We start from the raw sequence: 27781 nt of genomic DNA, 5'->3' as shown, positions 1-27781 counted from the left end.
ATGGCTGCGCCCTGTGGCTCGGAGCTGCCCACCGACTCGCCGCTGAAGATCCCGAAGATGGAGGTGTTGTCCCCGGCCTCTCCGGGCGGCCTGAGCGATGGGAACCCATCCCTGTCCGATCCTTCCACTCCCAGCGGCGCCTCCCCGCTCGGGCCCGGCAGCGCGGCTGGCTCGGGGGCAGCGACGGCGGCGGCTGGGGCCGGGGGACTGGGGCTGGGGGCCCGCAGCGCTGCCTCGTCCTCCGTCTCCTTTTCCCCCGGCGGCGGCGGCGGCGGGGCCGCAGCAGCCGCCGCCGCTGCCTGCCGGGGCATGTCGTGGACCCCGGCCGAGACCAACGCGCTGATAGCTGTGTGGGGCAACGAGCGGCTGGTGGAGGCGCGGTACCAGCAGCTGGAGGGAGCCGGCACGGTGTTCGGCAGCAAGGCCCCCGGGCCAGCCATGTACGAGCGCGTGTCCCGGGCCCTGGCCGAGCTGGGCTACGAGCGGACCCCGTCCCAGTGCCGGGAGCGCATCAAGGTAACCGGCCGCCCGGCCCGGGGCAACGAACCAGATACACTGAGAGAAGGCGGGGAAGCCGGCCTCGGGGGGCGGGGGCTGGGGCTGGGCTGTCCGTGGAGCTTTCCTCCGGGGCCGGGGGGGAGCGGTTCGTATCCCCTCCGCCTTTCTCTTCTCCCCTTGGGGAGGGGACTTTTTCAGGGGGCCCGCCAGGCCTCGGGTCTTCTGGGTGTGAACTTAAATGTCCCTACCGCCGCCGCCCCCCCCCTTTCTTGCCAATTTGGATGCTCCAGCTCCCCGAAGTTGGTGGGTTTTCATTGTGTGCTGAGCGGCGGTCCTCGCGCTGCAGGCGCCTCTCTCCCCCCAGCACCGGGGCCCCTCGCTTTGTTCCATACTGAGGGGCTCCCAGGGTCGGAGGCGGGGTTGGGGAAAAGGAGAGGGGGGAGGTAAGCTCCCATTCCGGGTTTCCCTGTGAGTGGCGGAGCCACACTCACAAAAAGAGCTCTCTAGGACTGCTGGCCTTTGTGTCAGTGGCAGTACCTCCAAGTTGAGCTGCCAGCGGGCTTAGTAGGATTCCAGATGCCTTGGAAAGAGTTGCTGGCAGCCCAATCTTGTATTGTTACTGTGGCAAGTTAGTGGGCACAAAGACACCCAGACTTGGAATTTGGAAGTAATGTGGAGTGAGACGGTTGTTCCCTCGGCTTGGGACTTTCTAACATTTCTGATTAGGCCCCTTCATGAAAGCTAACCTTTTCCTCATGTAGGTAGATACTGAGCTGGATTTGTGGTAACAGGCAAAAAGCCTCATGAATCTTGAATTTCTCCTCACATAGGCATTTTAATGTTTAGGTACTTTTAATCTCGACTAGAAGTTTCACATTTGTGAAGGTTCTTTACTAATTTGCAGTTTCTAAACTATGGGCTCCAGTTTTCTTGATACTGAGTTGTATTTTAGTTGAATTAGTTCGTGATTACGAACCCATAGTGCCCACCAGAGTTAAGATTCAGATGAGGATCCGTTCTCCCAATCTTCCCCGAATGAAAGGCTTTCTGTTAATCTAGGGATGGTGTACCTACTTCAACCCCACGTTCAATAAAACTCTTAACATTTGTGACTGAGGCTGTTCTCTTCTGTGTGTTGTTTGTTTGTAGTTTTAAAGACAGTGAAAGTTCTTTGTGGATTAGGGTCTTTTTGAAGGCTGCTATCTGATGGATTTAGAAAAATATAATTTAGAAAACTTTGGCCGTAACCAAAAGGTATTTCAAATTTGTCAAATACTGTTTTGGGACTCTGCCAGTTACTTCCCTTATTTCTAAGTTGATTTTAGTCGCAGTGTCTTCGACTTTTTAAAAAAAAAAGTCATTTACTTCAGTTTAGTAAAGCATTTACTATGTTCTGGGCATTGTGCTGGCCGCTGGGAATACAAAGATTAAAAGTAACAGAATCCCTCCTCAGTCCTCAAGGAATTTACATTTTACTTTATCTGCCCCTGCGGAGCCCAAATAAGTAGAGGGGGTGTGAGGTGGGGGAGGGGAAGCAAAGGAATGATCAAAGATTACGTAGGAAAATTTGAGGAGGGAGACACATTATTGTTCCTATTGTTTTGTAAGAAATTTGAGCTACGGTTACTAAATCTAATGAGCCTTTATCAGTATTTGATTCAGTCAGTTAATGGTCAAGGTCATTGAAGTTAGAAATTTTGGGAGATCCCTGTTCTTAATACATTTCCCAGAATTAATTACTCACTGTCAATAGTTTGCAATATACCATTCTCCAGTTTAGGCTCCCCCTCAGGGATACACCCAGACCCTAAAATCTGACCCATCTCAATTCTTTTGTAGGGGAATTCCAGGACTGATTTAAATTGTTGAGCATGCTGTGCCATCAGCGAATCTACTGAACATGGACAATTGCACTCTAAATCTAACCCCTGCAATACCCAATATCATTCAATCAATTTTCACTACTGTCCCAGTCTGAGAGAGATGAACTAGTAAAGGAAATTACACAGTCTTAGTAATTTGTTTTAAGAAGACATACTTACCCATACAAATGACGACGGCCAAGATGTCCTCTCAAACTCCTCATATATAGGAGGTTATAAAAAAAATTACACTTTTGTATCTATTAGTTCTACAAACACAATACTACTCCACTCCTTTGAAGTTCTATTCTGATGTCTTCAATGCTGTGGAGGTGGTTCTAGGGTCTGGAAGGCTAGGCTAGTACAACACAAGTTCTTGTAGCTTCTGCCAAGTTGGGCAGGCTTTGGAATGTGGGGGTGCTTGACAGACTGTATGTGTATTGTCCTAGAACTAGCCCAGCCAGATTCATCACTTTTTTAGTTATAGGATGATTAATTTTTTTCAGTCTCAACAACTCTTGAAGACCATGTACTAAATATAGGGTTTGGGAACTCTGTGGAAGCTACACCTAAAGGAAACGTAAATTCTTGAAGTATTAAAGTAGTACTACATTTACAACAATTCCTTAGTTGGCCAAGTATAGCTAAACTGTCTCTGTTAATTCCTTTGTTTAAAAAAAAGGGACGAAAAAGAGCTCGACTTCTTTTGTATTTCAATCTAAGCAACCCAGACTTTAGCAACTAAAGACTACAAAGTGAACTTTGATAAACTTGTGCTATACTGTTAGGACAGTGTTCGTTTGTAAATTTAAAGAACACGTTGAATTGTATTACCTGAAAATCATTCAGAAATAAATTCGTCTCCTTGTAAAGGCCTTTTAAGGGAAGTGATAGATTTTGCAAAATTAGCTTTTAAATTTTGATACAGGCAAATGACTTGCAACCAAATGTGTAAAATAAAGAGGACTCCTTGCATGGATTAGAGTGGTTGGCTTAACTGAGAACTTTGATGAAAAAGTAATCTGTGTAGAGCAGAAAAAAAATTGGCTTAATATAGTATCCATCCATGACATGTCAAATTACTGTAAATTGCAAATTTATTTTTCCAGCCAACATAAAATCCATACTCTAGTCAGGTAGGGTGAATTTGTTTACTTGATAATCTTTGTCTCACTATACCAAATAAAGACAGGTATTGAGTTGATCCCAGCTGGATGTGGCTAATAATAATTTTTAGTTTTTTCCACGTAGCCTAATATTGTATTTCAAGGACAGACAGAATTTTGACCTGATATAAATAGCTATTGCTGCATAGCTCGTATGTGTTAATCTTTTAAAATTATTATCAACTTAATTGCCACCAATACAAATAATTGAATAAACACACAAGCATCTTACATAAAACTCTTACAATTTTATAAGGAGAACCAAATGAATTAATACAGTAAACCAGCAAAAATATGTCCTGCTTATGACCTTTTATGCCCTTTTCCAGTTACATCTGAAGTTCCACTAGCTTTGTCTTTGTCTTTTTATAACATTATAGTCACTAATTGTAGTTCCGGTAATCTTGCTTTACATCACTTCAAATAGATCTTTGCATATTTCTTTACATTCTTCATATTTATCATTTACATAACACCTGTTTTATCATATAGATTATTATCCTAATCTTGGTGTGGAAGTATTTCACAATTAACAAGATCTGACTTGATTATTTACTTCTGAAAAATATTTGTTTGCCAGAAAGATGAAAATGACTGTTTTTGGGTGGCCTAATCTTGAATTCTTTCTTGTTCTTTGCAAGGCCATTTATTCGCATCCATTTATTGAGTGAGTACTATGTATGTATTTAAAACACAAGTTTCTGTGGATAATACAAAGAAATATACTTGGGTACTTAAGTGACTCCATGGTTTCCTTGGTACAGATGCTTTCTTAAACAGTAAAGGTTGCTACATAGCCATCCCTTCTCATCCTGCCCAGTTTTTGCCCATGACCTCATAGTAGGACAGGTCACTATAGATGAGCTCCCCACCTTTCTGAACTCAATATTCTCTAGGTTTGTAAACATCCTTTGTGCAATAGTGTACACACTATTAGCGTGTATGGTGTACACCACAAGGGCTATGCACTTGTAATCTAATGAAATAAATATCTCCTTAGATTGAGTATAAAAAGGTATTTACTTCTTTCAAAGTATTTTCAGATTTATTGTCTCATTTGATCCATATGAAACCCTTCTGAGGTAGTAGTCTTTCCTGTGTTCTTTCAGTTAAACTGAATTCCTCCCTTGAGTAAGTTTTACAATCTATTTGGGAAGATAAGACATACCTGAAAAAGATGAGTAACAGTACAAATCAATGAATTCCCAAGGTGTCTTAAAACAGTGCATGATTAAATTATAGTAAAGGCTATTTTCAGAAAAGAAGAGATAATGTCACGGTTCATACTATGTTAGCAGTTCTTGGCTTTGACACTTTACCCAAGCTTTGAATTTATAAAATCATTCACTATTGAGCCAGATGCTGCATTCACACTTCCAGTCAGTTAATCTGATGCACTGCAAAACTCATTCTCAAGTCCTATGTTTTTGGGCATTCTCCAAAAATTTGCCTCTTGGGAGTTGGCTTTATGTCCATGAAACAGCTGTGTACTTCTAGCTTGCCACAAAATGAATGCAAGGTGAATGTGTGACCTAAAAAACTTGTCTTTAATGGATCAACATTGTTTGCTTATTTAAGAACATGTTTAAAGATAATGGGGTGGGGTCTCTCCTTACCAATCAAAATTAATAATTCTTAAGGATGATTTTTGGATTAATTAAAAATTGTCACAATACCTAGAATAATTTTTGTGATTCTGTGGACAAATCACCATTTTGCCTAAATTTTAGCTATCATGCCTAACACATCCTTTTGTGAGAATCAGCACTTTTTTTTTAATCAAAGAAAGATGGTTAGGGCCAGAAATTACCCTTGTCCTTGAACATTTTAATAGACTATAGCCTTTTCTGTGGATTCTATAAAAACCTTCTTTCTTACCATGAAAAGTTTTTAAGAACTGTCAAGTGTCATCAAGGTATATATGATTTAATCAAACGGGTTACCTCTACTAAAATTTTTGCCTATTCTATTTCATTTAATCCCCTGACATCACCTGCAAGTATGTTCACTCTTAGGCTAGCCTGTTGATGAGTCTGAGAGAGATGTCGTGAGTGCCCAGAAAGAGTAGACTATTTAGAATATTGTTTCATACCTTTTTTAAACTTGTTTTTTGGAACACATCAAGAGTTTTCTGTATTTAGAAGTAAATTGACTTGGCAATCATATCTTATTTGTGAATGAACAGGATTCTGGGTTTGCTTTTTTTTTTCTTTTTTAATTATAGGAGGACTGGTGCAGTATAGAATTAAATACATTTGTGTTCTATCTTCAGAAGATGTAGTATACAAAAAATAAATTTGGGAAGGACATAGATTAGAGAATTATTAAAATTATAGAAAGCTTTCCTTTTACAAAATAATTAATGCAACTCCTTACTTTTTATGCCACAGACCCCTTAGAATCTTATGGAACCTTCTCAGAATGTTTTTGAATAAACAAACTACAATACATAGGATTACAAAAGAAACCAATCATGTTGAAATACAATTATCTAAAAAAAAATCATGTATTCCAGGTTAAGAATGCCTGCCTTAGATAATGTAACCTAATTCATTTAAAATCGGTTTATAAAAAATGCATATAATAATAATAGTACATCATTTTATATAGCCGTTTACAGTTTACAAAGTACTTTAACATAAATTATCTCATTTTGTCTTTGCAATAACCTTTTTAGGTAGACAGAGTGTTATTTCAGTTAAATACAAGGAAACCAAGACTTAGGTTTAGTGATTTGTCCAAGGTCACTGGACTTTTTAAGAACAAATATATTGTGTCAAATGAAACTCACTTGAGTATAATGACCTATTATATAGTTTGAGGCCCTGACCTGTTATATTCAGCAAAGTGATAGTAGTTTGGGGCTATTGAAAAAATTTTCACTTTAGATCTGCTTTTTAGATCTTATACTATCTACCATATCGTAGAGGATCATTCCCATACTCACCATTCAGAGATCACCATTTGGCAAGGAACTAGTATACATCAGTTTCAAATTTTAGGCTTGACTTTGAAAGTCCAGGGAGCCAGAACAGTACTATTAATTATTAGCCTTAATTAGGTTGCCTATAAATTGATCTGAAGATATCACCTGGAAACCAATCAACTCTCAATTTTGGAAGAGTGTATTATACAGGCATCTTATTTCTCTTTTGTCAACTCTGCCCATTTCCTTAACACTTTCATTAGAGGGTATCATAATAACTGAAATTTGTATCCAGTCAGATGTTGGCTAATATGCCACCACATTGACGTATACTTTATAGATTTTTTAGAGCAACATGAAAATCTTTGAGTATAAGAAGTTACTTTTCGGGGCAGCTAGGTGGAGCAGTGAGTAGAGCACCGGCCCTGGAGTCAGGAGGACCTGAGTTCAAATTCGGTCTCAGACACTTGGCACACTTAATAGCTGTGTGACTGTGGGCAAGTCACTTAACCTCAATTGCCCTGCCTTCCTCCTTCCAAAAAAAAAAAAGAAGTTACTTTTCTAAGTTCAAAATGCAAACAAAGGCAAAAAAAGAAAAAAAGCATAATGCTTAAAAGCAGTAGACTTGAATAGGTAAACTTTTCATTGGTTATCATATTTGCAGAGATGGTTTAATGTCATACATGTATGCTCCTACAACATGACAACTGCCTGCAGTGATTTTTCTACCCTGTGGTAGAAATTATTTACCAAAATGTTGACTTTTTCATGTAGAGTTAAGAAGTGCTGGATTTAGAGTCAAAGTTCCTGGGTTCATAATCTGGCTCTGCCTCTTACTGCCTAAGTGACCTATGGCAAATTGCTTTCCCTTTCTGGGCTTCAGTTTCTCCATTGATAGAACCCTTTACTTGACACCTTCCATCTCTAATCTATGATCTCTGAAATTTGATGAATTGGTTCTAATTTGCATATTTTTCAGTTTAGCTTCATCTCTGTATGTCTTAAGTTTTTCCTACATTACCTGAATAACTGAAAGATGACCATTTCTTTAAATTAGTATAGTTTACCCATTTGGAAAAGAGAGCTCAATGAGATCCCACAGAAATTTCATACATACTCCTCCCAGTCTTTTAAAAGCTTAGTGTAGTGCTATGCCATATTGTTGTTTCCCAGTATCTGTTGTCACTGATAAGCTGACATTCCACTATTAAATATTTTAATAGTTTTATTATCGAATTTTTATATGTCTGTTTCTAGCCCCTTGTGTAACAATAGTGTATTTGGCAATGTGAGATGATACTTTTTGTTGAAACTGATCCTATAAAGCAGAAGTTTAACTAAATATAGTTAAAGAGTTATAACCTTTCTTCTGCATACTTTATGATTATGTTTGCATGAAGACTTTTTATTATAAGTTGTATTTTTAAAATTCATTATAGTATTTTATGTTTAACTCTTTTCCCCATTTCTGTGACTTTTTAATTGATTTTAGTGTGATCAGGAAGAATCGGTTTTGATTAAAATTCACTTTAATTCTAACATCTGCAAATTTTTTTCCCTACAAGAAGAGACTTTAATTGTAATTCAGGAAGGATACCAACAGATTGAAAAATGTCTTGCTCTTGATTTTAACCTTTCAGCTACCAACTTTGGTAGTTGGTAGTGCAGTGAATAGAACACTGGGCTTGGAGTCAGGAAGACTTGAGTTCAAATATGCCCCCAGAAATTACTAGCTCTGTGACCCTGGGCAGGTCATTTAACCTGGCAAAGAGCAGGTTTTTAATAAACGTTTATTGATTAATTGATCAACTTAACCTCTTTTGCCTCAAGTTTCCTTGACTGCAAAATAGGAATCATAATGGTTCCTACTAGGAAGAGTTGTTGAGGATCAAATGAGATAGTATTTGTAAAAGTGCTTACTTAGCACAGTGCTTGGCACATGATTGAAGTTATATAGATGCTTATTTCTATCTGTTCTCTCCCTTTTTCCCTATTTTAAAATGTCAGGAATTTATATACACAATTCAGAGTAACACAAGTTGAACTTTTTTTTTAAGAGAAGAGATTGTTTTATATCAATATTTAGAAAGTTCTTTGGACCAATTGTCTTTATTATTCATAAGGCCTAGAAATTGATCTTTTATGTTTTTTGGGTGTATCATGAAAAATTCCGGTTTTCTATGCTTAATTAAGCATAATGAACATTATTTTATCTAGTAAATATTTCTTTCTACTGCCATTAGGTTCTAGCTAACTAACAGCACAGTTCTAGCTTCTTATTATAAGTAAGCTTTGATCCTAGCTTTATCTCTTACAATCTAACAGGAGTAAGAAGATATATACATAGATAAACGTATTTCTCTTTAGAATATAAGTGACAAGTGCACAAGACGGAGGACAGAGTGTTGTGGGGACCAGATGAAGAAGAGATCTTATGTAATAAGGGACATCAGAGCTGCCCTGGGTTTGCTGCTTATTACCTGTGTCATCTTGGGCAAGACATTTAACCTTTCTGAACCTTGGGTCACTCATCTGTTTAAAAAAAAAAAAGAGGCAATTGGACTAGATGCTTGCTAAGGTCCCTCGATCCTGTGATTCTAGGTTGAGGTCTTTGTGTACACTTCTTTTTGATCCTCTTGCCCAAGTCTTGAAAAATCTCCACGTTGAAGATTTCCAAGTTTTCTAATGTTATTTTCCTGGTGTCAGGATCCTTGCTTGAATTATGCACAATTCTTCACTAAAAATTATCTTTAATTTGTGGATGGCAATTAGTGTTGGGGTCCCATTACCCTACTATAAAAACATAGACAAAGTAAATTTAAAAATAAATAATGTACTTTAAGTGAAAGAAGAAAAGTGACATTTACATTTTGGGTTGAATCTCACTCTGACCATTATCTGTTGTAAAAACTGTTGTTGTAGGTTTAAAAAGGCCTTTTAGTCAACGACCAAGAAGCACTAGACAATACTGTAATGGTAGATCAATGGTATTACATTTTTAGGTGCAGCTGATGGTACAGCAGTTAGCAGAGAATGAGAGGCACTTAAAATTTAATGATCTCCTTTTCTATGCTTGCAGTGTTTTAGATAGTAATATTAGGTGTGTTTTTAATATATATTAAATTTAGAATAGGAGCATTAACATTTCTTTGAATATTACTGACTTAACAGGATATATCTGTGAAACAGAAGATATACATATAGTAATGCATCAGCATACTTACTCTTTAGTATTCACATAAAGATTTAGCAACAGTGCTGGAAGTAGAGTGACATGGAAGATGATGTAGGAAGTTTGAGAGCAGGTGGCAAAAGGCATCTTCTAATTATTGACATAGCTACCTGTTAGTGATGATTTGTAAAGTAGATGAAAGGTCCAGTGTGTCTCAGATGGTTGACCTCATCTGTTCTCAAATGTATGTAATCGTTCGAGGATTTCATCTCCCAAAATAACTCTTTATTTTCCAAAGAATCTCTTAAATATTAACTCAAACTTGCAAATTAGGTTTGCGCTATGTGTGCTTCACTGCAGTACTAAGTGGCTAAGAAATCAGTAATATGTATATGTTCAAAACATTCAACTTATGGAATGTATGTTTGCTTATTCATTACTGCATCATGTATATTTTGTTGGGATTAAATCAGAATGACAGTGCTGATGTACATATGGATACAAGGAACCACTGTAATAACTTCATAGGGTCTGTAGCCTGCCCAGTTGGGAATCACTGTTGTGCTCTATCAATTTGATTACTTTTCTCCATCTTTATCTACTAGAATCTCTGGCCTGTTTGAAAATGTTGCATTAAGAAGGGCATACTCTTTAGTCTTACTCCTTTCTGTATTCAATAATTTTCTTCATTTCTGTTGAAAATATATTTCATAATGTTTGAGCTTCTCTATTGTTTTTCTAGCAAGTGTTCAGGTAAACTACCTTATCATTCCTTTATTTTGTGCCTTGGAAGTACTGATGAAGTGCTCAAAAAATACCATGATAGTATTTTCTTCCTTTTAAAGCCTCTAATAAGTCTTTATCATAAGATCTCTGCCGGCACAGTTCAATAGAAAGAGCACAGGATTTGGAGTCAGAGAACCTAGATTTGAATCCCAGGTTTTCTACTTACCTATGTGTGAGAGATACATTTGGTAAATTACTTCACATTTCTGGGACTAAGTTTCCTTATTTAGAAAATGAAGAGTTTGAGTTAGATCAGGGCTTCTTAATCTGGGGACAATGCGTGTGTGTGTGTGTGTGTGCATGTGTGTGTGTGTACACAGATGTATTTCAACATAATTAATTTCTTTGAAATTCTTTGTATTTCATTTTTGCCTTTAAAAAACATTCTAAGAAGGAATTTGTAGTTTTCACCAGACTTCAAAAGGGATGTATGACACAAAAAAGGTTAAGAATCACTGGATTAGATGAACTTTAAGATCTCTTTCAGTTCTAAATGTTGTGGTCCTATGATTATTGTTTCATTGAGGGATATCAGAAGTTGAAGTTCATACCTGACATCTTTTTCTTCCTTATTGCCTTAAAAATAATAAGGAACACTTGTGATTAGCTCTTGAGCAACAGAGGAGGATATTGTATTTATAGTAGTTAACATTCTCTTTTCCTCAAGGATTCTCTGAGCAATCAGAATAGATAAAGACCTAATGAATCCAGAAAAGTACACCAGCACCCACATTAAACCAGCTAGTCCAGGAGCAGGAGCAGGCATTGACTGGTTATCAAAGTTGGCTCTGGAGATAGAGGAATTAGATTCAAATCCTATCTCTGGTGTCTAGTACTACCTGTGTAACTTGGGGCAAGTCATTTAATCTCCTTGAACCTCAGTTTCCTCTTCTGTAAAATAAGGGAAAAGGATTAGATGGTCCTGGAGGCCTCTTCAAGCTCTAGATCTATGATCCTGTCAAACCTCTCTCTTAGGAAGCTTTTATGACAGAAAAATAAATGGATATCTAGGAGTAATGGGTGTTATATCTCATGAAGATTGTAGTGACAACTGAAAGTAAAATGTGAAAATAGGAGCTGTAAATGAACTTGCGGGGAGGCAGATTTAAACTTAGTGTAGGGAAAACTTCCTTATAGTTAGTGACATGGGTTGCCCCCAGACATAGTAGGTTTCTCCTTAGAGAAAATCTCCGTAGAGATTTTAAGCAAAGACTGTATACTCATTTGTATAGATTCTTGCTCAGTTCTGATTTGGACTAGATGGACTCTGAGGTCACTTCCAACTTTGTGAATAAGGCAGTGATTATGACATGTATGCAGCCTGAATAATTTCAGGTCTGGACGGTTCCCCATAGTTACTAAGGCTATAAACAAGAGAAACATTTTGACAATAGTTGTCATTTTTCTATTTGACTTTATAAAATCCAAGGGTAGAAATCAGCTGATCAGCTGATGAAGATCTTTATAGTAAGGATAGTTAATTTTATCTTTTTGAGTTACTTAACCCATGTTTCAGATATAAGAAGCAACTAGGTTTGAATGACTGGGTGATGACTTATTGGAGACTGTTGTAGAGATCTTTCATGCTTCAGGTAGGGTTCGAATTACGTGATCTCTAAAATCTTTTCCAACTTTGAAATTCTGTGACAGCCATAGAACCACCCCGCAGGTTAACAACCTTCTGAGAATTAAAACATAGTACTTCATTGCTAAGGAAATGGTTGTCAAAGACTATAGGTACTAAAGAGTCTTCCTTGTCACCATTTGCTTTGAGGAAAAGAACTTACTTGTTACACTTACACCTGTTTTTCCTACCCTTTCTGCTTCTACTTTTCTTAAGAGGTATTAGGGAGCTCTTATCTCAGTTTTTTGTATTGTATGACAACAATAGTGTAAGCAGAAGAACAGAGAGAGAGAACCAATTTGAGTGTAGCCAGATAACAGACCTAGTTGACTATAGTTAGTCTAAGGAACTTTTCTGCTAATAATGACTTTCATTTCTTAATCTAGAAAAATTCTGTTTCTTCTCTCTGTTAATCGTCCCTTAATTTAAAATTAGCCTCTGAGGAATTTTTTAAAATTCTTAAATATTTAAAAAGTTTTTTTTAATTCTAAGGAATTTTTTTAAAATCCACAATCATGATATAACTATTGAAAATTATGTCATCTTTTAATACAAGCCAAAGTCCTTTTGGGGAAGTGTCTACTTGATGTAATTGGAGCCTGTGTTGCAATCAGAAATTCTCTTATCCCTCTTCCTTCCCTGGAAAGGGTTTAAAAAAAATTATTTTGTGAATTTGCATAGTAAAAGAGAAATTTGGCAACTCTTACAGCCTTTGCAGCTGCAAAATCCACCAGTTCCCAGACATCAACAGCCCACAAGAATTTATCTGGGAGACAACCCTGGCTCTCCCTCAGGGTGTGGAGGCCTGGGCAGCATGGCGATGGAGACCTTTGTGAAAGATATCAAGCCCAGGACTTAAGAACCTGAATCTCATCTTCATTGTGCTAGAGACAGGCCGAGTGACCAAGACAAAAGACATGAGGTGAGGATCTGCAAAGTAGCAGACAAAACAGGTAGCATCAATATATCTATTTGGGATGATATTGACAACCTGATCCATCCTGGGGACGTTATCCGACTCACCAAGGGGTATACTTCAGTTTTAAAGGCTTTCTGACCCTCTACACTGGCCATGGGGGTGATGTACAGAAGATTGGAGAATTCTGTATGGTTTATTCTGAGGGCCCCAACTTCAGCAAGCCAAACCTTGAGTAGAATGCCCAGCAGCTCCCCAGCAAGATGGTACAGAACGACAGCACCTCTGCCACTTCCCAGCCTCCAGCTGGCCTTTCTGCAGCCTCTCCAGACTCTTGAGAGTCAGAATGGGAATGGCCTAACCACCCTCCTCCCCACCCTGGTCCAGGCAGTGATCCCCATTCACCCCATGTCCCCGTCCACCCCACCAACACATGAATCACTGGAAGTCAGCCTAGCCACAATCTGCTTTTGCTGGCACTCCAAGCCCCTCTTCCAATCCTGTCAGCAACGGCAAAGAAATCCGGATGAACAGCAAGTGATAGGGAGACAACCTTTCCTTCTCCCTCACCGAAGACAGCCCTCTTATATGTCTCCCCACTAAGAACAAAGACTTACTCTTGGGAGGTAGTTGTATGTATGGTGGTGTATTTTAGCTCTGAGCCTTCTGGGATGACATATGAGGGAAAGTTATTCTTTCCCCTTATTTCTTAAACTGATGCCCCTTGCTCAAGTGAGAATAATTTGTCTCTTTTTCCTTCACTCTGAGCTCTCTAAACCTCTTTTACCATTTTTAGAAACCAAACTTGTAGTGAAACTTAGTGTGTGTGTGTGTAATAAAGGGGACTGACCTTTATCCTCCCCTAGTAAATATTTCCACCCTGAGGAGGAAAATGGAATTTAGCTGGCTTTGATTAAATTTACATATACACCATTCACCTGTTCTTCTAACCATATCCAGTCTTTGCTTATCACTGCCTAAACCACTAATCTAAGGGGACAGATATCTATCTGCAGCAATTCCCTGAAGCAGTTCCATATCACTAGGATTAATATCCTGTTTGTCATACTGAAATTAGAAGACAGATTAAGGCTTTACCATTGTAACTGCTTAGGAAGTAGACAAAATATATTTAAATTTGTTTATCACTGGAGATGAAAATGTTTGTGAGATTACTATGCATTGTATGTTAGGTCATTCCTAAATATTTCATTATTCTGAATATCCTTACTGGTAATTTATCCAAAATAAAAATTGAGTATTGAAGTCAGATAACTGATGACATGTTAAATTGGATAAATCATGAAGCCACATAATGAATTAATGGGCAATAACATTTAATTGGTGCAGTAGGAAAAAATTTCTTGCCCAGTAGGTATTTCTGTGTCCATAAGTTATGAAAATGTTTTGCATTAAATCATAGTATACACTTCTACTAGTAAAACTTTTTTGGTTCTGCCAGAGAATAAGAGAATTTTGGCTGTTTGCCCCTTGATGCTGTTCATTCTGAGCAGTCTGCTGATGGGGTTCAATATGTAAACTGAACCCAAACTGCCTCTTTTAAGATTTAGAATCCCCCATGAGTACTGTGACATTGGGTCTTTTCATTTGTAATAAGGCAGGTTAGTAAGAAGGCCTATTGAACCTCTTGCTCACATGCTATATAGTTTTCTGTTACAAAGCAGGAAGATCTAGGTGATCAGAGAAGGAAAAGGAAGGGCCAGGAGTCTCTTGCTTTACACACACACACACACACACACACACACACACACACACACACACACACACACACTCTCTCTCTCTCTCTCTCTCTCTCTCTCTCTCTCTCTCTCTCTCTCTCTCATACTTTCTACATTTTAGTCGGTAACTTGGCATGTTGTATTAGGCGTTCAAGACTCCAGAACTACATTGCTTTTTCTTCATAATGCAGTTGTAAGCTCAAATAAGTGACAGAATGGCATAGAGGTGATTGTCAGCATCACAATATTATACATATAACTGCATCAAAAAGATAGGGAAGCAGGGCAGAATTTGGAACCTTAGTAAACCTTTTGCTAGTTTGGATAGATTTTGATGTTGAGTTGCTGATAGGTAGAACTCCAAAAAATGCATGAAGTAAATTGCCAGAAGTTTGTACCCTACATTCATATCATCTTTCTTGCCCGTATTGAAGTTCGTTTTTCCTTAACAGCTGCTAATTGAAACCTTTCTTCTGTTAACTTTGGTGATCACACTGAGAAAACGTGATCAAGAAAGAACATTTTAGTATCACCTAAAACAATAAAGATTTTTAAAAAGGTAATTCTTAAAAACAACTAACCATGCAATTGGTTAGGTTTTACCTCCTTCTGGAAGGGTCCTCACTTAGTTTTTATGAATAAGGATATAGGAAAGTTGATCAGCTGGCATTGTTAGAAAGCAGTGACCTTAGTCCAAAGCTAGGAAAATAATCTAAAAATGACATATGATTTGCTGCTGTTACAACTGGTACAGAATTACAGCTATTTTAGCTTTGGGTATCTCTTTGGTTCTTAGAAAATAAATTCCTGGATTATTTTCCCTGACGTTGATTTTTTCCTGATTCTAATGAAGTAGAGAATCCATGTGATTTGTAAAGATTTGTTTAAGAATAAAATGTATTATATTTTTAATTATTTGGCCAAAAAAAGGGAAACCACATGGATAATTTTCAGTTGGCAAAGGGTTAAGATAAAGTATGCGTAATCCCTGTCTAGTGTGGGTAGTTCTAAACCTACCATTGAAACCTTGTTTTACTACTTGGTTTTTATTTTTTAAATAAGTGTTTCCTACTATTACAGCTCAGCTTTCCTTCCTGCAATTTGACTTTATTTTTCATCTGATGTCTGACACTAACAAGAATGATCATGCCAAAGTCTTTGAAACAACACGTTTACCTGTGTGTGGCTGTTGTGTGGCCCACTCTTCCTACTTCTTACTGGATGCTCTGTTTCACCTGTAGCCATTTCTCATAGATCAGTGGTTTTGTCATGGTAATTCTTTTCTGATTATATGTAAAATGGGGCAAACATTGAGAAAATGATTATGCTGATAGCAGAATTGGTGACACTCCACCTTGTTTTATGAATTTGCTTAATTCCCTTTATGGTCTGCCAGGCTTGGGAAGAATTTATTTCTTTTCACTTCCTGAAAATCCAGGGAAAGATTATAGGAGATATGAGGGAAGATGAGACCCACTCCCACCCCAAAAGTATCTTGTATAATGTCAGGGAGGGCTGTGATGAAACCACTGCCCTACTTGTAGATCTTATTTTTCCAAGCTTTTCATTATTTTATTTGCCCTTTTCTGAACTCTACAATTTCCCTCTCTTGTAGCTGGTGCGATGCCCAGAACTGAATGCTGTGCTCCAGCTGTTGCCTCACCGGTGCTGAATAGAGAGGAAGAGCCACCTTCATAGCTTACATGTGATTCCTCTGCTTATACAACCCAATACTGGATTTACTTATTTTGGCAAGAGAGTTGCATTGTGCACTGTATTTAATGTTTCGTGTACTGTAACCCTGGGTCTTTCTCTGCATTGCTACTGTTAAACCCAAATCCTGCCAATCTCAATTCCTACCTCTGTTTACTCCTCAGATAGACTGCTTTGCATTCATCCACAATGAATGTCATCTTCTTGTTCTATCATTTTCTTTTCTTTTAATCTTAAAATTGACCAAAAAATTAACTATATTCTGTAAGTTGTCAGTCATCTTTTTCTCCCTACTTTGGTAGTGGGGCATTTTTCAAATCTTTTCTTTGATTCTCACCTTTTTTTAATCCTCAAATAATTGGCATGGTGGACTTCAATAAGAATTCACTTGGCATTTCTTCTACACTCAGTACTGAAGCACTCACACCATGATTTGGTCATCTGATCAAATTGGTATTTTAGTGCTCATATAGTCATAATTTAAAAAAAAAAAAACTTGTTCAAGATACAAGGTAATATGTGACTGTTAACAGTTTTCCCTATGGGAACAATCATGTATATATGTAGTTTTCTGTGGAAATATCTGTAGTAAGTAACTACACTGACTTTACTCCACTTTGGATATTTTCTGTAGCCTGGAAAAATGAATCCTCTAATAGGTGTAAGTAAATTCTCTTCCCTTAAATTTTAATTCACTTAAAATTTTTTTCTGAACCTAAGTTACTTTGACTTTCGAGAGGAGGTAAAAGGGAGAAAGGAGGAAGGAGGCCAAGGGAGAAAGAAGCATCTCTTCTTATAGTTGAAATGATTTTCCTAAGAAAGGCCAGAATTAGGTTCTTGCCAGATATCAGCAAATGAGAGGTGAGGCTTCTCCCTGAGAATCATCAAGGTTCACATTCCTAGATTCTGTAATATTGCCATTTAAGTGTTAGGATGCAGAGTAGGGCTTTGTATCCCTTAAATAATCTTTTGTAGTTAGAAAGGTCCACTTTTTCCTGTTCAGGATATATGTGATAAGAGTAGGAATCTCCCTCCCTCCTATTTATCCACCCCAAATCCCTAGCTTAGCTATATCATAGCGTTTCTGATAGGGTTAGACAAGCTGATTTTTCTGAGTTTTAATGCTTCCTTCAAGTCTGGAGATGTGATCTGTCTTGATGACCATGCATTACATATGTTACATGAAAAGTATAAAATCTTCTTTTTTCTTCGGTCCATGCTGGATATCAGCGAGGCACTTCTGCCTTAAACGTTTCTTGGAATATCTACATTTCTTGAGAGAACTGAAGCCATATTTACCTGGAGGCAGTGTGATAGAGTGGAAAGAATACCAGCCATAGAATCAGAAGACCTTGGTTCAAATCCTGTCTCTGATGCTTACTACTTGTGTGCCCTTGGGTCAGTTAACCTCCCTGGGCCTCAGTTTCTTCATCTGTAGTATGAGGGGGTTGGAATAAATGGCCAATGAGTTCTGGTTCTAGATCTGTGTTCCTGACTAGTTTTAGCATTCTCATATATCAAATTCCCAATATGATATTTGCTTCTCGGCATCTTCAACCCTGAAATCGAATATTTCTTTCCTACATCAGCTATTCCAAGCAAGTATATAGCAATAATTGTTAGTCCCTCTTGTTTGAAAGAAAGCAAGTCATCAGGCCAATATTCCGTAAGCAGATCTGGGACTTCTCAACCATTGTGTAACTACTAGACTTTATTGCTTTTTTTATGCACATTTACATGAACCTTATGAAATTTCAAGTTCAGCTGACTACAATTTAGTGGTTACACAGATGGTAAAATAGCCTGTTTTGTGGTTTCCCGCCATGCTTGATATCAGAGATTGGTGGCTTTTCTTAGGTCTGTATTATATCCTGGCGGGTTTGCTGTGGCTAAGTTACCTTTCTTTAGAGAGATGACATTAGTATTTTTCCTTGGTTTACCAAATTGCTATCATTGATAGTTCTAGTTCTGGGATATTTTATGTAGTGAATTTTTTCTCTGGACAACTTGAAAGGAGTGAACAGCAACATGATTTCTCTCTGTTTATGGCCTTGGAGGGTGAAAGGATTATGGTTGGGAATCTCCATTTACGGCCCTAGGAGGGGCTGGATAGAGGGGTTTGGGGTTTTCTTGGAGACAGGAACAAGACATTCTAAGATTTTTTTTAAAATTTGCTGGGGTTGGTTGCAATTCAAATTCTAATCTTTGTAAGGAGGGCAGAGTTCACTGGGATGGAGGAATATTTTGAGATTTGAATGAGAGAACCTTTGAAGGCTCTTAACTTCTTTGGTTCAAAAGCTTCCTCTCTGACCATTTTCCAAAGTCCAGATCTCTTACTTAAGCCCTGGGCAGTCTCGGAGCCTAAAATGCCAATCAAGAAGGTTGTGTCTAATGGAATTGTGGTTGTGCCCCTGGTAAAAAGAAAAAAAGCTTTAAGAAATATTTAGTACCAACAACTTTAGTCCTTTAAAGAGATCCTGAAGAAGGTCGAATTAAGTAGAGAGGTGGTTATACAGGGAATAAGATGGCTAGTATTTAGGATGGACTGTGCAGTTCATCATTTTTATCATCCTTTTATACTTAACATTGTTCATTCTGTATGTCTAGCTTCAAGTGACATATTTTGAAGTAAAAATAAAATCTCCCACTGTAGGTTGTCCACCATTGTTTGAAACTTTCTGGAGGCCCTATAAAAGGTTATCAAGAGTTTTGGTTGGAATAGATAATATATTTACTTATGGGATTTAACCTTATATCTAAAGGAGAAATCTACAGTCACACTAATGCCTCCAAAGTAATTCTGAAATGAACCAGCTCTGCATAGTTGAATAAGGAAGTACTTGGAATTCCCCAGGGAATAAGGGGGGGGGGGGGAATTGTTTCTTAGGTAAACTGCTCATGAAGTTAAACGTAACAAAACTATGGATATTGGAAAGATTGCAATTGGGGAGGGGTAGGAATCTAGCTAACTGATTTGGGAGTTGGTACCAAATCTTTAGTTTACCCTTTAAAATAAAATAGGGTGTACCACTTGGTTATAGGAAATGGTGTTGATAATTAGAAATGAGATAAAGCCCATTCAAATAAACAGCTCCTGTTCTTACAAAATTGAAAGAGATGAACTCTAGAAGACAATAACCTAAATATATCTGTGTACTTGTATAACGTTTTCTTTTCTATGTATAGTAATGTAGTAGGAAAGGAAATAAAAAGCATTCCCTTCCAACTTCCTAAAAAAAATGCAATTAGTGACCTTTATTGGTTCATTTTAGTTGACCATTTGGGTCTTAGAGTAGACTGTAGTATATTAGGTTCATTATTAGACCTAGGTATTAGAGTACTAATTCTTGATAATTGATATGTTAGATTGGGAATTTGGAGTATTATTGATTTGACCTCTATTTTAAATTTCAGCAGCTTCCCAAGAGACAGAATGAGTTAGTAAGGAATACAGACTATGTAAGTAATATATTTTACTAGCTAATTAGTTTAGGCAATTTTTTTTAACCTGTATTCCTCCTTCACCTAGAGTAAGGAAAGTTGTATTCTTTGCTTTGGGGAATCCTCTTCTCTGTCCTCCCTTCCCTCACCTTTTTCCAAATTCTGGGCACAATAGCAGCTGTACTTTCTCTTCTGTGGCAGGTGTGCATCCTATTGGCTGGCTGGTACTTCTTGGTTGTTTTTTAATGGGGGAGGAGGGATAAAATGTGTGTATCGGGGACATGCTATGATGTAATGTTTCTTGTTTTATAATGGATAATTAACTGCAAAACTGTTGTTTGAATTGTAATATGTTTGAATTATTGCTATTGAATATAGTATTTTTCTAATATAATGAATGAAAATGAAATCTAGCATTCCTATAACAATGTGTCTGTGTTTGTCTGTTTGTGTCTGTTTAATAGTAATTAATATCTGTGGTCCATACCTGGAAGAGGAAGTACAGATTTAAAGGAATAACAAAAGACTTTGTGTCTTAGACCCTTCGCAGGTGTTACAGTCGGGTGAAAGAACATGGTGTTGGGAAAAGAAAGAGCAGTTACACATTTGAACAGTTGGAACAGGTGTTTGGTCAGGGAGGATGGGATGCTCAGCCCTGCCAGCCTGTACTTATTAACAGTAGTGGCTTGTACCAGGAGCTGGAGTCAGATGGCAGCACTATGGAGGATTATTCACAGGAGGACTGGGGAAACCACAGTCAGGATCTACATGGCTATCCAACAGATCAGGAATTGGGTAAGAGAGCCATTATCTACCCTTATATGCATATTGCTGTAGATAATCCTGGACTATGTCCTGGTTCCATTCCCATTGTTGGCACTTGGTGGTAACCACCTTTTGTGGGCAGATATATGTATCCTCAATTGGCCTTAAAGTTCTATCTTATAGTATGGTGGTTTGTTTCTTTTTTTCTTTCTTTTTATGGTTAAGGTGTCAGCAAGATTCCTGACATCATGGAAGACTTTTGAATTTAGAACGATTCAATTTTAAATGTAGTATATGGGACCTGTATCCTGTAATTCCAAGATAATTACAAAGTTTATTGGCTATCGGGTTCCATATTGTTTATTTAAGCATGTTTTTCTTCATTTGGACAAAATGTTGAAATTTCGATTGTCCTTTTTGGCTTTTGAACTTAAATATGGATAAAAGTCCCTGTCAGGCTTCAACCTGACTGAAAAAGGTAGAGTTCTTCAATTTACCTTGAAAAGGTCCCGAAAAGGATGATTTATTCAAAGGACCATTTGAATTAAATTAATTACCATTTGCTTATTCCAGTTAATTAGTGGTATGACTATAAATAGCCCCTACAACTTGAATGTAAAGTTTATCTACATGATTATAGAAGTTAGAAATAGAAAACTTGTTCGTTAAATCTAGATCCTTTGAGCCTGATCAAGAGGGTTTCTTTTTTTAAACATTCAGCTCTCTGATTGCTATTTTTTGAGAGAGCCCTTTTGCAACCACTATATATCAACTAAGTTACTCATACTTTGGCCAAAATTCTGTTACCTCATGTCAAGATAATTAAGAAATCCCTATGAAATGAATCTAGAGCCATTCACACTTTTGTGATAATCTTAGCAGATAAAGTCTAAATACACTGTGTGAAATCCTGATGTTGGAAAAGTACTGAATGAAAGAGCAAGAGTCGGTTGCTGATTTAATTCTGTATTTTAAAATGATACTGTATTTTAAAATGAAAAATGTTCAAATATTGAATGAGGGGGAAAAATGCTAAATGTAAGAAAAGGTCTTGATACAGTAGGAAAGGAAAAAAAGATAATATACTTAAATTGCAGAAAGTATTTAATCACATTTTATTTTTGAAGCACATTAATAAAAGCTAAATTATCTTGGTGTCTTGTGACTCTTGTGTTGTTCCGATAGGTTAGTTCACTAAAACCTTTGAAAAAAAAATTACATGCTATACATTTGGGAAGTCTCTTGATATTAGAGAAATAATTGCTTTGGAAAATCTACATGGAAATCTAAGTTGAACAGAATTGTTTTCATTCTTGTGCTTTTAAAATCATGTTCACAGTGAAATGAAGCTTTAATCTCCTAGCTAGAAATCCATTGGTGACCTTGAAGAATTTTGTACATGTAGAGCTGGTTTCTGATCTTGCATATAAATGTATGCATCTCATTATTTGGGAGATATATTTATAAATCTGGCATTGAACTACAACAGTATTTGACACTAGAATTAAGTCCTAGCATTTGAAAATATGGCATCAACAGTAAAGATAGTTACAAATCTGCATAAATGTATGTCATGGCTTAGCAAAATATAATTCATCTTCAAAACTTTGCCTTTCAGATGAAATGCCTGTCACAAAGAGAACATTAAAAATAAAACAAGAGTCTTCTGAAGAAGCACAGTAAGTAGCTGTTTCACCTTGCCACAAAGTACATTTCCCTAGGGATGGTAAACATTGGGAGAAATTCAGAAACTCTTTGATATAATTATACATGTGTCCAAAATCATAGTCATACCATTAAAGAAGGACATTTATGCATCTCTTGCCTTTCTCCATATTGTTATCCCTAGAGGTCATCTTCAAATGCTGGGATTTTACATCTGAAAAGGAGAAATTCATTATTAAATGAAAAGTTGTGTGTATGTGTCTGCTAGAGTGTGTGGGTGTGGAATACTTTGGTGTTTAAACAGATTCAGAAATGAAGCAGAAGGGTCTTGAGGCTAGGTGGAAAAGTTGTGGGACAAAAAGGACTCTAAATTCTTCTTTTACATCTTAAGTTGCATTTTGTGTAGACAAGTGGCCTACTTGCTCAATTGGGAAGCAAAGAAAGCAATTAGTAGGAAGGCGAATGAAAAAAGGCTAGGAGCCAGGGCCCTTTGATGATAGCCCCAGTGACCTGATTTTCCCCCAAGAGCCTGGTATTTTTTGTTATGTTCAATATTTCAACTCTTTGGGACCTCAGTAACATGTAAGTGATTTATTCTTTTTAATGTTTATGAGTGCTGTGTTAAGTCCAGTTACTGTTGAGAGAAAAAGTGAAGAGAGAAATTATGGGGAAGTAAAAGTTCCCAATGTGTAATCTTGTCATCATCTGAAAAGATGGTGGGAAGAAGTGGAGAGAAAGTGGCAAAAAGAAATTGCTGTGGTAATGATCAGTGTAGTGAAGAAATACTAGGTGCTTTCCTTTCCCCTTCCCCTGCCTTTGACAGCTGCCCTGCTTCAGTTTCTTAGGAGAATCCCCCTAGGACCAGAACATTAACCACTGGGCCTGATGCCATAGCTGGGGGTGGGTAGTGGAAGTTTGAGCTAAGGATCTTGATCTAGCTTGTGAGGGAAGTAAGTACCCTGTCACTAGATTTCTTCAGGTAGATACTAGATGACCACTTGTCAGGGATATTGTAGAGGGCATTTCTTTTTCCTTAGAGATTTTACATTGAGGACCTTTGAGATCACTTCCAAGTCTAAGATCCTATTATTTTAGTGGCCAGTTCTGATTAACATGAGGACAAATAATTTCAAACTCAGTAAGTTTGAAATTATCCCTTGACTAGATTTAGGTCTAATCTTTTATGACTGTGGAACTAAAGTGTCCCCAAAGAAGGGAAACACTTTACTTCTACAATTTTTAAACTGAAGTTTAACAAGTTCTTAGTCCATCCTTCCCCATACCCCACCCCACTCCCAAAAAAGCCATTGGCTCTTTCACTAAAATGTCCCACCTCTCCCTTTAGCCACCAGAGATCTACAGGGGAGGCCCTGCAGTTGGTGTAACTGGGGCTGAACTCAAACTGCACAGAATCGGTGCCACCAACCTCAAACCACCTGAACTTTTCCCGTTGTTGGAACTCCGGAGTCCAGGAAAAACGACAAACAGATCGCAGGGACTGTTTGAATAACTCTGGGTCTAGCTCCCCGTTTGTGCTCCATAGCTCCGAAGAGCTGATGTGAGCCCTAGGAGCTCCAGGCTGAGATCAGATCAGCAGGGCAGGAAACTGACCGGCTCTGCAGAGATCTCCAAGCTGTGCCGCCTCCTCTCTCCAGGTCACACCCCCACACGGTGAGAGATTTGAAGAGGTTCCTCTTAGGGTGTTCACTCTGCAGTGCAGGGGTCTCTCCAGAACTGCTCCCTGCAGTGTCTGACTGCAACATTTACTGATGGTGTAGGGCTGTGACAATGCTAAACAAATTATCTTCATTTGTGAAGTTGTATTATTTTCCCCTGTAGACGCAGGAAGGCTTAACCAGGTTAGCTACCATAAGTTGCAATAAAATATGCCATCCTTCAACCATGAAGATGATGCTTCCCCACCTATCATCAGAAGAATGTGTGCTTTTAAGTTCTTTTTCAATAAGAGGAATGGCTTTATGTTAAACCATTTGAACTTTGTTGCATGGTCCTCCTTATGACCTAATAAAATTCATTTGAAAGATAGCAGACTGGGATAAGGGATTTGCAAGGCTGGCCATGGAACAGTTTTTCTCTGTTTGAAGCTAATTTGCCTATCCAGAAATAGAATCCTAGACCGCGGTCTTGAGAGCATCAAGAAAAACAATCTTTAGGTGCCTACTAGGTTCTAGTATGTATGTTAAGGAATAGGTGTTAGTCTTTAACAAAGCAGCAAATGAATTTAGATGGGCCTTTTCATCTATTGGGACCTATGAGAGACAAACAAAAGGGCTTCCACACTGAAGTCTCTGACCTCCAGAGGAAGATGATGCAATTTATGAAATCTTTAACGAAAGATAAAGAGGACAGGAGAACAGATTTGTTGTGTGATCATGTGTAGTCTGGGAACGATACACATAAATATCCCTCAAAGAGTGTTCAGCCTGGTAGGAATGTCTCAAAGGGCCACAGTTCTCTCTCCTCTTCCTCCAAAGAGCTGCTAGTAAATCAGGCGTGTGCATCTTTACTCTTCACCTTTGTTTGACTGTGTGTGAGTGTGGTAGTCCAACATATTGCAAATTTAATCTATAATTTGTATATAGTCGATTCCTAAAGAATGGTAAATCAGTGTAACTAATGAATTCCATTAAAACCAAGGTCTTAGCTACTGCTGTAAATGAGACCAACCAAGAAAAGAACTCAACTTACTACATCCCCTTGACCAACCCAGCGTGGAATATTTGCAACTTCAAGTTAAGCAAGATGTGAAATAAGAATTTCCCAAGTTTTCTCTTTTGTCTTGTGTGTTCAAGCAATTTCTTCACTGCTGCTGTCCTTTACAGATTCTTTCCCTGGACAGTTTTATTCCATATTTTCAGCTCTTTTCCAACATTCTTTAATCTTATTCCTAATGTTTATTTTTGTTAGGATTAATGGCTTCTATTGAATGTAGGCCTTTCCCACATAGATTCATTCTTATGGCTTAATGTTGTGCTACATCAACTTACAGCGATATTAGTAAAACATTGAGGTGGTGATACATTTTAACTCATTTTTGAAAAAGGAAGAAAATACTATCTTGTTTTATATCTGTTTTTGGTCCAAGTACTTGAGTGAGTCACATGGCAGGTGCAGGCCAAGTAAGTTTGGTTTAATGTATCAGAAATACCAGGTTTGGACTATAAATGATTTTAAGTGGTAACAAATCCGTTTCTAAATACAGCGTTTCTCACTGTCTGTCACTCAGGAATGAAAGCTCATAAAGCTCACCATTAACTTTACATTGCTGATAGCTACTTTTTGATGTGTTTGTGATTTCTGAAATCTGAGTGTCTGATTTTATTTAAAAAAAATTTTTACCAAATTGAGTTGCACCCAGACTAGAGAGGTAATTGAAGTCTGCCCACTTCTGCTTCCTTTAATTCCACGTAGGGCAGATTTTCCTCAGACCTATTTTATGAGAACTGTGGTTCTGTGATCCTCTGTCCACCTGAATTTTTTTGTTTTTCCTTTTAGGAAGCGTGACATCATGCAAAATATTGTGCAGATTTTGGAATCGGTACAGTTAAAATGGGAACTGTTTCAGAGCTGGACAGACTTTTCCAGGCTCCATCTTTCTAACAAACTGGCCATTTTTGGCATTGGCTACAACACTCGTTGGAAAGAGGACATCCGTTACCATTATGCTGAAATCAGCTCCCAGGTGCCTCTTGGCAAACGTCTTCGGGAGTACTTCAATTCAGAGAAACCTGAAGGCCGGATCATTATGACACGAGTACAGAAAATGAACTGGAAAAATGTTTATTATAAATTCTTAGAAATCACAATTAGTGAAGCCAGATGCCTGGAGTTGCACATGGAGATTGACTGGATACCCATTGCCCACTCTAAGCCAACCGGTGGGAACGTTGTTCAATATTTATTACCAGGAGGCATTCCCAAAAGCCCAGGCCTTTATGCTATTGGCTATGAAGAATGTATTGAAAGGCCACTTTCACCCCACTCAGAGCCCTGTGCCCAGGATGTAGGAAAGGAAGCCCGAGGAGACACAGAGACTCTTTCATCACAGGCCTCTTTACAGGTGGACATGGAGTCCACCCGCATTACCTATTGCTACCTTGGGATTGCCGAGGTTCGGACTCTGCAGCAGTGCTTGTTTTTACATTTCCAAGCAAACACCAAAACCTTCAGTAAAGATTGGGTTGGTATTAATGGTTTTTTGTCTCAGAACTGCATTGTGGAGCCTGGTGTGTCCCCTAAGTCCATCTATATCAAATTCGTGGAAGTAGAAAGGGACTTTCTTTCCGCTGGCTCTTTAGTGGAGTGCCTGGAAAAAGCCATTGGATACCCTTTAAAATTTAACAACTGATTTCCATCCTTCATAAGGATTTGGGTTTTTGTCTCCCTCCTCCCTCCCCTTATCTGCCTCTCCCACACACCCACTGCCATCGGACTCTTCATGGAAATTGTCTTTCCACAGTTGGGCCAGTACAACTTTAAAGGAATCAAAGTGGACTTCAAGGAAGAAGCAAAAAAACCACTCCTGCAAAATGCTCATTCTGAGCAAGCAAGACACAATGAACTTGCAGGGTGGGTCAGCTGGTTTTTTTTTTTTTAACAAAAATTTTTAAAATTATATGGATTTTAGAGCCCTGATATAAACAACTGTAGGTACATTCCACATTGGACCGAACTTATACTTTGAGTTTCATATGAAATTGAAAAACTGTATTTTTTTCACAATGTTTCATTTTTACACATCTCTCTATGTCTCTATATAAGTGTTATTTACAGCCCTGAATAAATAAGCAATAGATAATGGCAAGTTAAATCTTGAGTCACATTAAATGAGACTTTTTCAATATCATTCTTAGCTACTATTACATATAATTTAGAATTCTTTTTTTAAAACTGTCTTACTATTTACAGCCAGTGTTGCCTGAAAAAAAAACCCACTTTATTTTGTGATATATTCACTTTACTAGTTGTGTTGCCATATCAACTTCATTTTTTCTTTTTTACATTAAAATAATTTATGGCCTGTTTGAGTAATCGTTGGGCTTTTTGATGCATAGTGATCCTCTATGCAGCTAGAAGTATAATGTCCTAAATTTGCTGCTGAGAGCACATAGGACAAGCGCAAAAGCAGATACCTTACCTTTTTGTAAGACTTTAATTCACCACTGGCTACTACCTTTATGTGGCAGAGTACACTGTAAGCCTGGATTGGTTTTTGCCACAAGAGGGGGTGTTTCTCAATGGAACAACATTTGAAAGAAGTTATGATGTACAAAACACTATCCTAAATGATATGGGAGGTGTAAAAGTTTAATAAATACATGGGCCTTCTTCATGGTGATTACAATCTAAGAGGGGGATACAACTCTACAATATAAGTTCCTAAGAGGCACAAATCACTGTGTTCAAGGAAGGAAAAATAATTCTCCATTGGGCAGACAAGGGAGTACTTCATAGAGGAGTTGATACTTGAAGTGGATCTTAAAAGAT

At 38.0% G+C, this 27781-nt stretch overlaps 1 protein-coding gene across 6 annotated transcripts; it reads left to right on the top strand.

The window, feature by feature from the left end:
- MSANTD2 (Myb/SANT DNA binding domain containing 2) lies at positions 1-27104 on the top strand. Of its 6 annotated transcripts, none has more exons than XR_005009562.1 (5): positions 1-516; positions 20383-20638; positions 22227-22287; positions 23619-23944; positions 25790-25872. XR_005009562.1 is itself a non-coding variant. In XM_036744388.1 (5 exons), exons 1-5 carry the CDS (start codon positions 1-3, stop codon positions 26640-26642), a joined length of 1731 nt encoding a protein of 576 aa, XP_036600283.1. In that variant the 3' UTR covers positions 26643-27104. The 6 variants fall into 6 exon arrangements, 4 of the variants coding, with proteins under 4 accessions (XP_036600283.1, XP_036600280.1, XP_036600282.1 ...); XM_036744388.1 differs by lacking the exon at positions 23619-23944 and adding an exon at positions 19817-19861 and having other exon boundaries at positions 25790-27104; XM_036744386.1 differs by lacking the exons at positions 1-516; positions 23619-23944 and adding exons at positions 16892-17063; positions 19817-19861 and having other exon boundaries at positions 25790-27104.
- The last annotated feature ends 677 nt before the right edge of the window (positions 27105-27781 follow it).

This window comes from Trichosurus vulpecula, chromosome 2 (assembly GCF_011100635.1).
Source record: "Trichosurus vulpecula isolate mTriVul1 chromosome 2, mTriVul1.pri, whole genome shotgun sequence".
Taxonomy (NCBI): Eukaryota; Metazoa; Chordata; class Mammalia; order Diprotodontia; family Phalangeridae; genus Trichosurus; species Trichosurus vulpecula.
This window is presented reverse-complemented; position numbering and strand designations above follow the sequence as displayed.